General features: G+C 52.6%; 1 protein-coding gene across 1 annotated transcript; it reads left to right on the forward strand.

Moving 5' to 3' along the window:
• The first annotated feature begins 3,358 nt into the window (after nt 1-3,358).
• Slc35e4 (solute carrier family 35 member E4) lies at nt 3,359-13,464 on the forward strand. The gene is made up of 2 exons (XM_004664072.2): nt 3,359-4,647; nt 12,509-13,464. The coding sequence occupies exons 1-2, from the start codon at nt 4,029-4,031 to the stop codon at nt 12,940-12,942; spliced, it is 1,053 nt and encodes a 350-aa protein (XP_004664129.1). The 5' UTR covers nt 3,359-4,028; the 3' UTR covers nt 12,943-13,464.
• The last annotated feature ends 1,297 nt before the right edge of the window (nt 13,465-14,761 follow it).

The following is a 14,761-nucleotide window of genomic DNA, read 5'->3' on the forward strand; positions in this document are numbered from 1 at the left end:
AGAAAGGGTTTCACTGTAGCCCAGGCTGACCTGAAATTCAATCTGTAGTCTCAAGCTCAGGCTGACCTCGAACTCACAGAGATCCTCCTACCTCAGCCTCGTGAGTGAGGGGATTAAAGGTGAGAGCCGCCACGAGGGGCTGGGGGATCTTTAGCATTGGGGAAGAACAAAGTGAGCCAGCAAGCTGACCCCAGACAAGCATTTCAAGCAGCCAGCCAGGACTGAGCCTCCCTGGCAGCAATGTTTTGGGCTGATCTCCCAGAGTGGGGTCTCTCAGAGGAGCGAGAGGCAGAAAGATTAGGAGTTCAGGGTCATTTTCTATTACATACATATTGAGTTTAAAACTAGCCTGGGGTACATAAGATCTTGACTCAAAAAACAAACAAAAACTGCGGGGCATGGTGGCGCACGCCTTTAATCCCAGCACTCGGGAAGCAGAGGTAGGAGGATCACTGTGAGTTCAAGGCCACCCTGAGACTACATAGTGAATTCCAGGTCAGCCTGGGCCAGAGCGAGACCCTATTTAAAAAAAAACAAAACAAAACCAAACAAAAACAAAAACAAGGGCTGGAGAGATGGTTTAACAGTTAAGGCATTAGCCTGCAGAGCCAAAGGACCTTGGTTTGATTCCTGATTCCCTAATACCCAGTAAGCCATGTATCTAGAGTTTGTTTGCAGTGGCTGGAGGCTCCGGCATGCCCATTCTTGCTCTCTATCTGCCTCTTTCTCTATCAAGTAAAAATTAAAAAAAAAATACAGCACTTTGTAAGGCAGGCAGAGGTAGGAGGATTGCTGTGAGTTTGAGGCCACCCTGAGACTACATAGTGAATTCCAGGTCAGCCTGGGCTAGAATGAGACCCTACCTTGAAACCCCCCCCCCCAAAAAAAAAGAAAAACAAAACTAAAAAAAAACAGCCAAACAACAACAAAAATACCACAATAAACCCTGAGACTTCAGAGCCAGATAGACCTGGTCCCCACTTCCCCCCTCCATTCAAGCTTCTGGGTACCTGCCCATCCTGCACCCTGACCCTGCTGGGCATCTGCCCACTCTGCACCTTGACCCTGCTGGGCTTCCTTCTGAGCTGGCTGCTACTGGTCATCTTTGGCTGTCCTTAGCCTCCTCATGCGCCCTGCTGGTCAGGCATTTCCATGCCACCAGGCCTCACTTGTTGAACATGTTTTCCCCTCCGCCTCTTCTCATCATGCAGGCCATGCGGGAGCTGCTCTGTGGTCTTGAAGGGGCCAAAGAGCATTTTTTGCCCCTTTGGTTTTTTGAGGTAGGGTCTCACCATGGCCCAGGGTGGCCTGGAATTCACTCTGCTGCCTCAGGCTGGCCTGGAACTCACAGTGATCCTCTACTTCTGCCTCCCGAGTGCTGGGATTAAAGGCATGTGCCACCTTGCCTGGTCTCAAAGAGCATTTTGTTTTTTACCACCCAGAACCCTTCCAGCTCAGCTCTGAAAGACCAAGTTTGCTATGATTGTTTCCAGCTACTACGCACAAAGCCGAAAAAGGGGGGAGGGATAATGAATGAATGAACCAATCAAAAAATATTCTTTCTGGGTATGGTGGTTATATAGAGACCTTACTTAAAAGAAGAGTTAGTGGTGGCACACCTTTAATCCCAGCACTCTGGAGGCAGAGGTAGGAGGATTGCTGTGAGTTCAAGGCCACCCTGAGATTACAGAATGAGATCCAGCTCAGCCTGAGCTAGAGCTAGAGTGAGACCCTATCTTGAAAAACAACAAAAAAAGAGAATTAGGCCAGGTGCTTGTGGCTTTAATCCCAGTATTCAGGAGGCTGAGGTAGGAGGATCACTGTGAGTTGGAGGCCGGCCTAGGTGACAGAGTGAGAGCCAGGACAGGCTGGGCTACAGTGAGATCCTGCCTTGAAAGTTTAGAGAGCCGCCTCCAGAGTGCTGGGATTAAAGGCATGCGTCACCACGCCTGCCTCCCGGCAGTATTTTTTAATTGAACGATACTAGAAAATTCCAAAAGGAATATAGTTTATAGGGAGCTCAGATATCTCCCTTTGGCTAGCTCAACTTTCCTCCCATAACCTCTCCTGGTAAAACTGTCTAAATGCTCCCATATTCTCGTCCTCAGCCTAGAAACCCCCTTATCTGCACTCTGCCCTTCAACTTAGACTGTTCATCAGTGATCTGTAGGCCCCCATACATCAGGCATCAGACTCCCCCAGAGGCAAATGTTAACAATGTAAGTTCCTAGGTCCATTTGGAGTACAGAAGCGTGATTCAGAAGGTCTCCTTCCAGACTCTTTTCAGCCGTGTCAGTGACTATTGTTTTTGGGGACACTTGCAGCCATGCAGGGATATAACCACCAGAGGGCGCTTCAACAGGCTAAACGGTCCCCATTTTATGGTCTTGGTTCCTTTAGGCGTTTGTGTGTGTTTGTGTGTGTGTGTGTGTGTGTGTGTGTGTGTGTGTGTGTGTCAGTAACAACCAGCTGGGAGACAACAAGGGTGGGTTAGCAGTATCCAGGTGGGCAAGAGCTTCCGCTGGGTGAGGAAGCTCGGTGATTGGAAAGAGGCTTTGCTGTTGGCACTGGGAGTCCTGACTGGTCCCTGGTCCTTAGCTGGACTCTGCCTCTGAGTCTAGCTACTTAGTCTTTTCTTTGGATGGGAAAACTGAAACCCAGATAGGGGCGAAGACTTAGTGGCAGGTGCTCTGCCTCCCGGCCAAGCATTCTGTGATGTAGGCCCCAGGAAATCCAGCTATATGAGTCAGCTCCGCGTGCCCAGGGGACAGGATGGGCTTTGCTGGCCAGGCCTGGATGGGCAGCCGGCGGTAGTCTGCTTCCGCAGTTGTGGGTGGCCTTGGTGATTCAGCGTCCGTCTGCTGGCCCAGAGGGGGCGCCGCCCTGGACAGGGAGGAGGGGATGGATGCTGGGACTCCGCTAAATACCAAGGTCTCATGATCTCATAGTGGCCAGGTATCGGGTGGGGCCTGGATGGTCCCTCCTCCATGCCCTCGGGGGGGGGAATACCCCAGGGTTTCCAGCAATGTATATTGATCTCAATGACCTGGGAGGAGGGAGGAGCAGGCCTTGATGCTGGAGGTGCCTTTGATCCCCTATTGGTGGCGTGGGCAGCAAACAAGCCAGGCTTACTCCTCCACCAGGCGGACTGTACCGCGCAGATGCGCAGGCCAAGGTAGGAGGAGGAGGAGCCCGGAGCCAGGACACCAGCGGGTGGGCGTGGCCTGCGCGGGGGCGTGGCCTGCGCGGGGGCGGGGCCCGGGCTGGAGCTCAACTTTCCGGGTGGGGCACTGGCCGTGGCGGAGGAGGCGGGGCCCGAGGGCGCGGAGCCGCCGCCCGCCGCGCTGGGCCGGGCACGAGCCGATCGCCGGACGCTGCCGGAGTCACTGCCACAACCCGAGCCTCGCAGTCGGGTCGGATCGCGAGCCGGAGCTGGTTCGCAGGCCCTGCTGGAGCCAAGCCGCCTGACACCCACCGAGCTCGTGGTAAGAGGCTCTCCGGAGTGTCACCGTCTCCTTCCTGGGCACCGGCGGAGGCAAGGAGCCGCGCGACACCTCGTTTACCTCCACTCACCCATCTCACTCAGAGCTTGGAGCCGGATTGCCTCTGCCAGGTCTGGTCCCGGCCTGACCACCCAGGAGGTCCAGGAGTCAGGCTCCTCATCCCTAAAGGCCTGGGGACAGAAGAGGGGAAGAAAAAAAAAAATAATAGGGCAAAGAGGATTCCACGTAGGAGCATGGAGTGAGCGTGGGGCGCGAAGGAGAGTGGATATTTATTTCACCCTGGCACTGGGCAACAGCGCCTGAGGCTTACGAGGCCTGGCGAGAGCTTGGCGTCCCGGCAGCCACGACCTCGGCACTGTCCTGACTGAACCAGGACACTCAGCTGGCCCAGGCCTGGCACGAGGAGGAACGGTGCCCTCACCTGCCTGAGCCTTGCACAGGGCCTGAGGACTCAGGATCAGCGACAGCGTGGGCAATCTCCGGTGGTCCAGAGCTCGCCGCTTGCCCCCATCTCCACTGGCGCGGATGTGCCGCTGCCCTCTGGAGCGCCATGAAGGCAGGATGACCTCAGCCGAAGCCGTGGCAGTGACTGGACGTGCCCGGGAGGCTGGACCCCCCAAGTGGCCTCCTGACAGCCCCCAAGTCGTGGGTCAACCTGGCCGGACCCAGGTGGCAGTGGCAGCTGTGGTGTGGCTGCTGGCAGGAGCTAGCATGTCAAGCCTCAACAAGTGGATCTTCACAGTGCACGGCTTCGGTCGGCCCTTGCTGCTCTCGGCCCTGCACATGCTGGCGGCAGCATTGGCATGCCACTGGGGGGCCCGGCGCCCCATGCCAGGCAGCACCCGTCGCAGAGTGCTGTTGCTCAGTCTCACCTTCGGTACCTCCATGGCCTGTGGCAACATTGGCCTGAGCACTGTGCCCTTGGACCTGGCACAGCTGGCCACCACCACCACGCCACTGTTCACACTGGCCCTGTCCGCGCTGCTCCTTGGCCGGAAACACCATCCACTGCAGTTCGCTGCCATGGGCCCACTCTGCCTGGGGGCTGCGTGCAGTCTGGCTGGAGAGCTCCGGGCACCCCCAGCTGGCTGTGGCTTCTTGCTGGCCGCCACCTGCCTCCGAGGGCTCAAGTCCGTTCAGCAGAGTGAGTCCCTGGGGATCGATTCCGGAAGGTGGTGTGGGGGGGTTATGTGGAATCGATGTGTGGGAGGTTAGTTGGTGTCCCTTCTTTAGAGATGAGGAAACTGAGGTTCAGAGAGGGTCAAGAATGCAGTGAGTCTCAGGCCCTGGATGCCTACTTAAATAACAGTGATCTGTCTTCCTTGTCATATTTTATTTTATTTTTCTGGGTTTTGTTGTTATTTTGAGGTAAGGTCTCACTCTAGCCCAGGCTGACCTGAAATTCACTATGTAGTCTCAGGGTGGCCTTGAACCCATGGTGATCCTCCTACCTCTGCCTCCCAAGTGCTGGGATTAAAGGCGTGCACCACCACGCCCAGGTTTTGTTTTGGTTTTTGTTTTTTTAGGTACAGTCCCACTCTAGCTCAGGCTGACCTGGAATTCACTCATTCTCAGAGTGGCCTCATACTCATAGCGATCCTCCTACCTCTGCCTCCCGAGTGCTGAGATTAAAGGCGTGCGCCACCACGCCTAGCTCTTGTCAAGTTTTGTGTGTGTGTGTGTGTGTGTGTGTGTATGTATTCGCTGGGTCTCCCTAACTGCCTGAAGTCAAGGCAGGTGCTTTATGGTCCCGGTTTGATAGCGATGAAGGGGCTTGGCCCAGGGCCATGTGCCAGGGAGCAGCAGAGGCAAGATTTGACCCCTGGCATTCAGTCTCCATACTATCCAAGTCATGTGTCATACAAAGGCTATGAACCCAGAGAAAGGCCATGAAGTGTGGACCAGGGAAGGAAAGCGAAGCGGTCGGGCCTTGAGTGAGGATTCGGAAGGCGAAGGGTTTCGCAAAGCATTGTAAGTATTTGCTATGAACTATTTAGTGATAGGCTTGTGCTGGCTGTTAATCTTCAGTTGCATAGCAACTACTAACTCATCTCAAGAACATGTGTCATACATTGTTTTTTTTTGAGACAGTGTCTCACTTGGTAACCCAAGCTGCCTTGAGCTTACTATATAGACCAGACTAAGCACTGGATCTGTTGAAAGCCTCCAGCGAGGCTCAGAGCAGAAGGTGAGGCTGCAACTCCAGGCCTAACCCCTGCTAGATCAGTTTGCCTATGGGTGGAGCCTGGCTTCCTGCCTGGGCAGTTCAGGGGCATCTGAGTCATAGCCCCCACCCTCCCTCCACCTTAAACCACAGGAGACTTGGGGAAGACCAGGGCGAGGTGGTCTGGCTGCTAGCTACCTTTGCTCATACTTGCTGGGTGATCTCTGCAGGTCTAGATTTTCTCTGGGCCCTAGTCTCCCCACCTGACCAGGGAAGGAGGGTTAGAAATGATGGAGCCTCAGAGGCATCTTGCTCTCCCCCCCGCCCTCCCAGCTCAGAGCTCCTGGGACTCCTGCCTGGGAGAAAGAAGGTTGGGAGCCTCCAGGGGTGCTGGGCTAGGGTTGGGGGAAGCCTGCAGCTTAGGGAAGATGAAGTTAGTCCTGCCTGGCAACTTCGAGCTAGGAGGTCCTTCGTCCTCAACTTCCCCGGCTTTGAGCATAGCCAAAGCCCAGTTCTATTTTAGCCCTTGGGTTACATGAGCTGAGGCATGAGCTGGGCCAGCTCATGAGGCAGATCTGGGAAACCTGACCCTATGGGGCCCTCCTGGGCAGAGCTACCAGGAAGAGAAGAACCCAGCCTCAAAGTCCACACTGCATCTGTCAAAGCCAAGTACTGTTGATAACAACCTTGGGCAGCCCGTATATGCAGGAAGGGCTGTGGGTGGCCAGCGTGCTCATGGTGGTATGCCTGGTATCAGGCCATTTCTCGGCTTCTGTCAGCTCCCTTCTCTAAGTCTGTACTTCCCGATCCCCTGGGTGGGTTGGGTGCTTGCTCTGGGCTCCCATGGTGCTCTCTGCTTCCCCATGATGGGAGGGCCACCGATTGTCTGCTTCCTATCAGACAAGCTTTGGGACATCTCTGTAGCCTGAAGCACATGATGTGAAGCATGGCACAGGGCAGATACTCAAATGATGGATTTATGGATGGTTCTTACATCAGTAAAGGCCAGATGGGTAAAACAGTCAGGATACGTGGCTCAAGGTGCCAAGAAGGGAGCTAAGAAAGTTGAAGGCCCTCCTAACAGAAGCAGGAGCTCCACCAAGATGAGGAGGAAGGGACTAGAGCTAGGAATTGATGGATTTTGAAAAAAAATGGGACAAGCTTCAGAGTGAAAGGCTGGTGCCAGCTCCACTGGCAAGAGCAGATGGTATGGGAGCAGAGTGAGAGTCCAGGAAGAGGGGAGCTCAGGCAGCTTCCCTCCTACCCGATGGGGAGAGGGGCAATGCCACCCTCCTGTCCAAAGATGGGCTAGGCTGTGGGGTGTCAGCCTGCGGAGTCTGTGCCTGCTTGTGTCACAGGACAGCCTGACTTGGTCCCTGTCCTGAGACCTTAACAGGAGATCAAGGTGGGCACAGTGTGGTTGGGGTCTTGAGCGGCTGCCTGGGGGAGGAGGCATACAGCCATGGTAGTGATAAGAACGAGGTTGCCGAATCTGCAGGAACCCACACCTTCATTTGGACACACAAAACAGAAACCAGGGCTGTCAGTCAGCAGAGCATGGGAGCTTGTGTCAGCCTCGGTGCCAAGGGGCATCCACTGGGCGTCAGGCCGCAGAGCACTGCTTCTCATGTTCCTATTGCACATGAGGAGACCGGGACATAGACGCTATGGCACCTACTTGGTGAGAGGGCAAAGCAGGGATAGACCAATTTCAAGAGGCTAGAGTTTGCAAAAAGGCTCAGCTGCTGTCTTTGTGTGGCAGAGTGCCAGCATGTTCAAAACAGAAAATGCCCTTGGAAATGGGTGTGGAGGCAGATAGTTATGATCCCAGTCCTCCCAAGGCCTGGGCTACTTAGCAGAACCTTCTCTCAAAACAAACAAAATAAGCCAGGTGTGGTGGCACACGCCTTTAGCCCAGAACTAGGAAGGCTGAGGTAGGAGGATTGTTATGAGTTCCAGATCAGCCTGGGACTACATAGTGCATTCCAGGTCAGCCTGAGCCACCTCAAAAGAACCAAACCAAAACAAAAAGCAAGCAAGCAAACAAAATGTCTTTGCAGTTGGGCATAGTGGTGCATGCCCATAATCCCAAAACTTGGGAAGCTCAGGTAGGGGGTTACATGTTCAAGGCCTGCCTTAGCTGCCTAGCAAGTTCCAGGCAAGCTTGGGCTACATAGTAGCAAGAACCCTCTCTTAAAAGAACTGGTGACACATGCCTTTAATCCCAGCACTCGGGAGGCAGAGGTAGGAAGATCACTGAGTTTGAGGCCACCCTGAGACTACATAGTTAATTCCAGGTCAGCCTGGGCTAGCGTGAGATCCTACCTCGAAAAACGAAAACAAAAAAACAAAACAGAACTGAAACCAGCCAGGCGTGGTGGCACACGCCTTTAATTCCAGCCCTTGGGAGGCAGAGGTAGGAGGATGACTGAGTTTGAGGCCACCCTGAGACTACATAGTGAATTCCAGGTCAGCCTCAGAGTGAGACACTACCTTGAAAAAAAAACAAAAAACAAACTGAAACAATAAAAAATGTCTTTGCTAGGTGTGGTGGCTCACACCTTTAACCCCAGCACTAAGGAGATTGGCATAGAGTGAGTTCCAGGTCAGACTGTCCTAGAGTGAGACCCTGCCTCAAAAAAAAGTCCTTTGGAAGGCTTGGACCACAGGGCAGTGTGGTAGTGTCTGCTTAGCATGTGCAAGGCTCTAGGTTTGATTCCCTGAACCAGAAGGGGAAAAAATGCCTTTGGAGAAACTGCGGTTGCAGCAGATTGACATTAAATTTTTTTAAATCTTATTTTTTTAGAGAGAGTGTGCAAGAGAGGGACAGGGGGAGAGAGAATTGGTGGGGCTAGGCCTCAGCTACTGCAATCAAACGCCAGACGCTTGCGCCATCTAGTGGGCGTGTGCGACTGTGCACTTGCCTCACTTTTGTGGGTCTGCCTTACTTGGCATCTGGAGGGTCATATGGGTCCTTAAGCAGGCAAACGCCCTAACAGCTAAGCCATCTCTCCAGCCCCAGATTGACATTTTGCAGGTGAGTCACTTCTGACAGGGGACCACTGCCCTTTCCCTGGGGCTGCAAGGACGGGAGAGACAGAGTGGGTTGGGCAGGATGTGGGACATTCAGCAGAGGGCTGGGGGAGGAGGTTTGGAGTTGTTTCCACTCCACTTCCCTTCCCCAAGTGAAATTCACCTGACAATCCTAATGCCTCCCTACTTTAACACGCAGGCCACAGGCAGCTCCCAGGGTGCCACAATTTGGAGCCAACCAGCAAGAGGCATTCACATTATCTGTGCATTTCTAGAAATGCTCCAGCCAGAGGGACCGTTGCCTAGTGAACAAAGCCAAAACATCAGAATGAAATTGAGAGAATAATAGTTTCCTATTTTAAGCATAGCCTGTGAGTAAAGCACTATGGAAAATATGTGTGTCAGAAAACACACTGAGGCTCGGTGGGCCCAGGAGGGCACTGGTCTTGATTACTCATTTCTCTCCGCTAAAACTCAGACACGCTGCCATTTCACCGTGGTGGCATCAGACTTTGAGGTTAACCATGCTTCCTTTGTAACTTGGCTAGGTGGAAGCTGGTGTAGACACTGGCACACATGGGCACACCCATCCAAGATGGCTGGATCCCTTCTTTCCTTGCACAGCTGAAAGATTCCCTCTTGCCAGACATGGTGGCACACACCTTTCGTCCCAGAACTTAGGAGGCAGAGGTAGGAGGATTGCTGTGAGTTTGAGGCCACCCTGAGACTACATAGTGAATTCCAGGTCAGCCTGGGCTGGAGCAAGACCCTATTTAGAAAAAAAAGATTCATTTTTATTTGCACACACTTGCATGCATGTGTGTGTGAGTGTATGCACACACACACACACCAGGGTCTCGTGCTGCTGCAAATGAATGACTGTCCAGGTTTACATGAGTGACTGGGTAACAGGACCAACTGGCCTTGCAAGAAAATACTTTAAACCACTGAGCTATCTTCCCAGCTCCATAATTATTTTTTCAAGGTATGGTCTCACTCTAGCTCAGGATCACCTGGAATTCACTATGTAGTCTCAGAGTGGCCTCAAACTCACAGTGATCCTCCTACCTCTGCCTCCCAAGTGCTAGGATTAAAGGTATGGGCCACCATGCCCAGCCTATGAAATGTTTTTGAAACAATAAATCATTTTGAGTCAAAATGGTGACAGCAGTCATTGCTTCACTCTTATGACCACTGGGATAACAAGGGAACAAGACAGTTATTGTTGGCTTTTGGCAATCACTCACTGTTCATGACTGGTAATCAGATTTGGGGGGGGAGGAAGCTTTGTGGTTTTTTTTTACATGTGAATATGCATGTGGGCACCCACGTGTGTGGGTGCTTGTGTATGTGAGTGTGCATGTATGTAGAGGCCAGAGGTCAGGCATTCTCCCCAGTCTTTCTCCACCTTACTCACTGAGACAAGGTCTCTCCGTGAACCTACAGCTTACCAAGCTTAGCCAGCCAGTTTGTCCTGGGACCCACCCGTCTCTGCCCCTCCACCTAGTGTGGCAGACTGTAGGCATGCACTGCCCTGCCCAACTGAGGCTGGCCTCAAACTATTGATCCACCTGCCTCTACCTCCCAAGTACTGGGATTACATGTGTGCTTGATAATCGGCTTTTATTTAATTTTTTTAGATTTATTTTTATTTTATTTATTTATTTATTGGAGAGCAACAGATAGGGAGAGAGGGAGAGAGAGAGAAAGAGAGAGAGAATGGGCGCACCAGGGTCTCCAGATGCATGCGCCACCTTGTGGGCATCTGGCTAACGTGGGTACTGGGGAATCGAGCCTGGAACCAACAAGGGTCCTTAGGCTTCACAGGCAAGCGCTTAACTGCTAAGCCATCTCTCCAGCCCAGCTTTTATTTTTAAAAATTGTTTTCATTTTTTTTTTTTATTTGAGAAAGACGCTGGGGGGCGGGGAGAATGGGTGCACCACACCTCTAGTCACTGTAAATGAACTCCAGACACACACACCACCTTGTGCATCTGGCTTACATGGGTACCGGGGAATCAAACCTGGTTCCTTAGGCTTTGCAGGCAAGCACCTTAACCACTAAGCCATCTCTCCAGCCTAATAATCTGCTTTTTCTTTTTTTCTGAGGTAGGGTCTTGCTGTAGCCCAGACTGACCTGGAATTCACTATGGAGTCTCAGGGTGGCCTCAAACTCACAGCAATCCTCCTACCTCTGCCTCCCAAATGCTGGGATTAAAAGTGTACACCACCACACCTGGCTGAAAATGTTGTTTGTTCGTTTTTGTTTTTTTCCGAGGTAGGGTCTCACTCTAGCTCAGGCTGACCTGGAATAACTCTGTAGTCTCTCATGATGGCCTCGATGACATATAATTTATTAAAAGCCTTTTTATTCCTCCTCACCCTCTCCCTCTTCACTTCCTTTTCGCCATGTATGTCAGTAAGTGGCAATGCCAAGACTTTCTTCTTTTTTTTCGAGGTAGGGTCTCACTCTGGTCCAGGCTGACCTGGAATTAACTCTGTAGTCTCAGGGTGGTCTTGAACTCATGGCGATCCTCCTACCTCTGCCTCCTGAGAGCTGGGATGAAAGGTGTGCGCCACCATGCCCAGCATGATGCCAGGACTTTTATCTGGCCTGTCCCTGCTAGAAGGCTAGAGCTCCTGTTTCGTCCTAATAGGTATGGAAGGGTTGAGCTAAGAAAGGTGGGCCAGGGGCTAGAGAAATGAGAAATGGCTTAGCAGTTAAGGTACATGCCTGTGAAGCCTAAGGACCTAGGTTTGATTCCCTAGTAACCATGTAAGGCAGACACACAGGGTATGCATGTGTCTGGAGTTAGTTTACAGTGGCCCTGGTATGTCCATTCTCTCTATCTGCCTCTCTCTCTAATAACTAAATTAAGTTATTATTTTTTTAAAAGAAAGAAGCCAGGCATGGTGGTGCATGCCCTTAATCCCGACACTCAGGAGGCAGAGGTAGGAGGATTGCCATGAGTTCGAGGCCAGCCTCGGACTACATAGAGAATTCCAGGTTAGGTCAGCCTGGGCTAGAGAAAACCCTATCTCAAAAAAAAAAAAAAAAATCAAAGAAAATAAATAAAGAAAAGAAAGAAGGAAGGAAAGAACAAATGAATGAGGGCTGGAGAGATGGCTTAGTGGTTAAGCACTTGCCTGTGAAGCCTAAGGACCCTGGTTTGAGGCTCAATTCCCCAGGACCCATGTTAGCCAGATGCATGCGCCCCCTTGTGCATCTGGCTTACATGGGTCCTGGGAATTAAACCTGGGTCCTTTGGCTTTGCAGGCAAGCACCTTAACTACTAAGCCATTTCTCCAGCCCAATTCTCACAATTTTTTTTTTAATTTTTAATTTATTTATTTGAGAGTGACAGAGAGAGAAAGACAGATAGAGGGAGAGAGAGAGAATGGGCGTGCCAGGGCTTCCAGCCTCTGCAAATGCACTCCAGACGCGTGCGCCCCCTTGTGCATCTGGCTAACGTGGGACCTGGGGAACCAAGCCTTGAACCGGGGTCCTTAGGCTTCACAGGCAAGCGCTTAACCGCTAAGCCATCTCTCCAGCCCCAATTCTCACAATTTTTACCCAACTCCCCAAGAGAGGAAATGGATGTTTGCTGAGGTCCCAGCTAAGTCAGGACTGGGCACTGGTCACAAGTCCAGGCGGTGTGACTCCCCTGCTTGATGGTCATATTTCAGAGCAGAAGCCACTGCACTTGTCCAAAGGGTCAGGGCCAGCTCCCTGGAGGATGGGCCACGGGGCTGGGGCTGTGCTGGGTTGTCTCCACGCTGGCAATGATGGCCGCTGTCCTGGTTCCAGGTGCCCTTCTACAGGAAGAGAGGCTGGATGCCATGACCCTGTTGTACGCCACCTCGCTGCCCAGCTTCTGCCTGCTGGCGGGTGCTGCCCTGGTGCTGGAGGCTGGCGTGGCCCCACCACCGGCCCCCACTGACTCTCGCCTCTGGGCCTGCGTCCTGCTCAGCTGCTCCCTGTCTGTGATCTACAACCTGGCCAGTTTCTCCTTGCTGGCCCTCACCTCCGCCCTCACCGTCCATGTCCTGGGCAACCTCACCGTCGTGGGCAACCTCATCCTGTCCCGGTTCCTGTTTGGCAGCCACCTCAGCGCCCTCAGCTACGTGGGCATTGCGCTTACCCTTTCAGGAATGTTCCTTTATCACAACTGCGAGTTCGTGGCCTCCTGGGCTGCCCGCCGGGGGCTGTGGCACACACACCAACCTGTCAAGAGTCTTTGAGACCAGGGGGAGCTCGTGAACTGCACCCGGGAGGTCCAACCCTGGCCAGTGGCCATGGGGAAAGTGGAGAGGAGGCAACGATCTCTTCCGGGCCGAAGAGGGGCAGCGCCTTCTGGAAGGGCTGCCTGGAAGGCTGGACAAGGGACTTGCAGAGGAGCCCACCTCCTGTCCCTCCCTGCCTGGCTCTGCCTCAGCCACACCTGCCACTGGATGGTGGGTCCAGGTCTGGCACAGTCATTGTGCTAATCAGGCTAATTATTATAATTAGTATCAACTCCTACGTGGAAAATTGCTCGGAAAACCTCCGTGTGTTATGACAACAGTGATATGATATATACCTGGCGGGTACACAATCCTCCCTCTAGGTGGGGAGACAGCGAGGGAACCCTGAAAAGGGCTTTTTCATTGTTGAACTTCCCCCAAGGACTTGGGGTAGCCTATGCCAACTGCTGCTGCCTCACACCTGTTCCCCCCTCCCCAATTTTGGGTCTTCCATCTTCAAATAAACTATTTTTGCTTGGACACCATTGTCATTCCTTGGGGCTGTGGCCAAGGAAATACAGGGAGAGTGATCACTACACAGAGCTCGGACATCCTATAACCTACGCCAGCCTACAGTGATCTCCTGCCTCGTCCCGTTCTCCACTGTCTCTTCATTGTCAGGCCACCAGTGCCCATCTTCAGGGTGGTGACAGCGGCCCCTTGCCACTTATGCTATCTTCCAGATCCCCTTCTTCTAGAGACATCTTTCTAAACGCACACATGCTCTGTGGCTCCACGTTATTCCAAGGACAAAGTTAGAACGACCTGCGTCAGACCACAGGCTCCCAGAATCCCACGCTGTGGCCTTGTCGTGCTTCTGTCTCGGTTTCTCTTCCCTTTGGGCTCCAGTCTCAGCAAGCACAATGCCAGTCACACTCACTGGAGCCTTTGCCTGTGATCTTCCCTCTGGTCCCTTTTCCTACACATCTTCTTCCCTTCTCCTGGCCACATCCTTGTTAGGAACGAGGAAGCTTGGGGGATAGCGAGATGGCGCTTGCTTGCAAAGCCAAAGGATCCAGGTTCAATTCCCCAGGACCCATGTAAGCAGATGCACCAAGGGGCGCGTACATCTGGAAGTTGTTTGCAGTGGCTGGAGGCCTTGGTGTGCCCATTCAGCCTCTCTCTCCCTGCCTATTTCTCTCCCTCTCTCTCTCTCAAATAAATTAATTTAATTTAAGTAAATAAATAAGAGAAACCTCAGCATTCACTTCTCCTCCTTTTATGGGAACCTAATGAGAGATGAGCTGCACGAGGGGCTGAATTCTGAGGATGCCCAACCAGACATGGAGAAGGGAGCACTCCCTAGTGGCCCAAGGAGGAGGACTGTCATGCAGTGAATCTAGGGCAAGAGTCCTTACCCCTAAAGCTAGCTCAGAACGCCCTAGATCACTGGACCCCCAGATTTTCTCCACCATCTGCTCAGCCTTGGTGCGATATAGCTAAATTGCCCAACCCAGCAGAGCCTACCTGTTAAAAATGGTAAGGAGAGGGCTGGAGAAATGGCTTAGTGGTTAAATGCTTGCCTGTGAAGCCTAAGGACCCCAGTTCGAGGCTTGACTCCCCAGGACCCATGTTAGCCAGATACACAAGGGGGCACATGCGTCTGGAGTTCGTTTGCAGCAGCTGGAGGCCTTCGAGAGCCCATTTTCTCTCTCTGTCACTCTCAAATAAATAATAAAATTAAAAAAAAATGGTAAGGATAGCTGGGCATGGTGGCTCACGCCTCTAATCCCAGCACCTGGGAGGCAGAGATGGGAGGATTGCCATGAGTTCAAGG

Source organism: Jaculus jaculus, chromosome 13 (assembly GCF_020740685.1).
Source record: "Jaculus jaculus isolate mJacJac1 chromosome 13, mJacJac1.mat.Y.cur, whole genome shotgun sequence".
Classification (NCBI taxonomy): Eukaryota; Metazoa; Chordata; class Mammalia; order Rodentia; family Dipodidae; genus Jaculus; species Jaculus jaculus.

What these genes read in the sequence shown, in the direction of transcription:
- Slc35e4 (XM_004664072.2), top strand. Translation starts at nt 4,029, where the DNA reads ATGTGCCGCTGCCCTCTGGAGCGCCATGAAGGCAGGATGACCTCAGCC. An exon ending in GCTCAAGTCCGTTCAGCAGA is followed by an intron (nt 4,648 to 12,508) that starts GTGAGTCCCTGG and finishes TCCTGGTTCCAG; the next exon opens with GTGCCCTTCTACAGGAAGAG.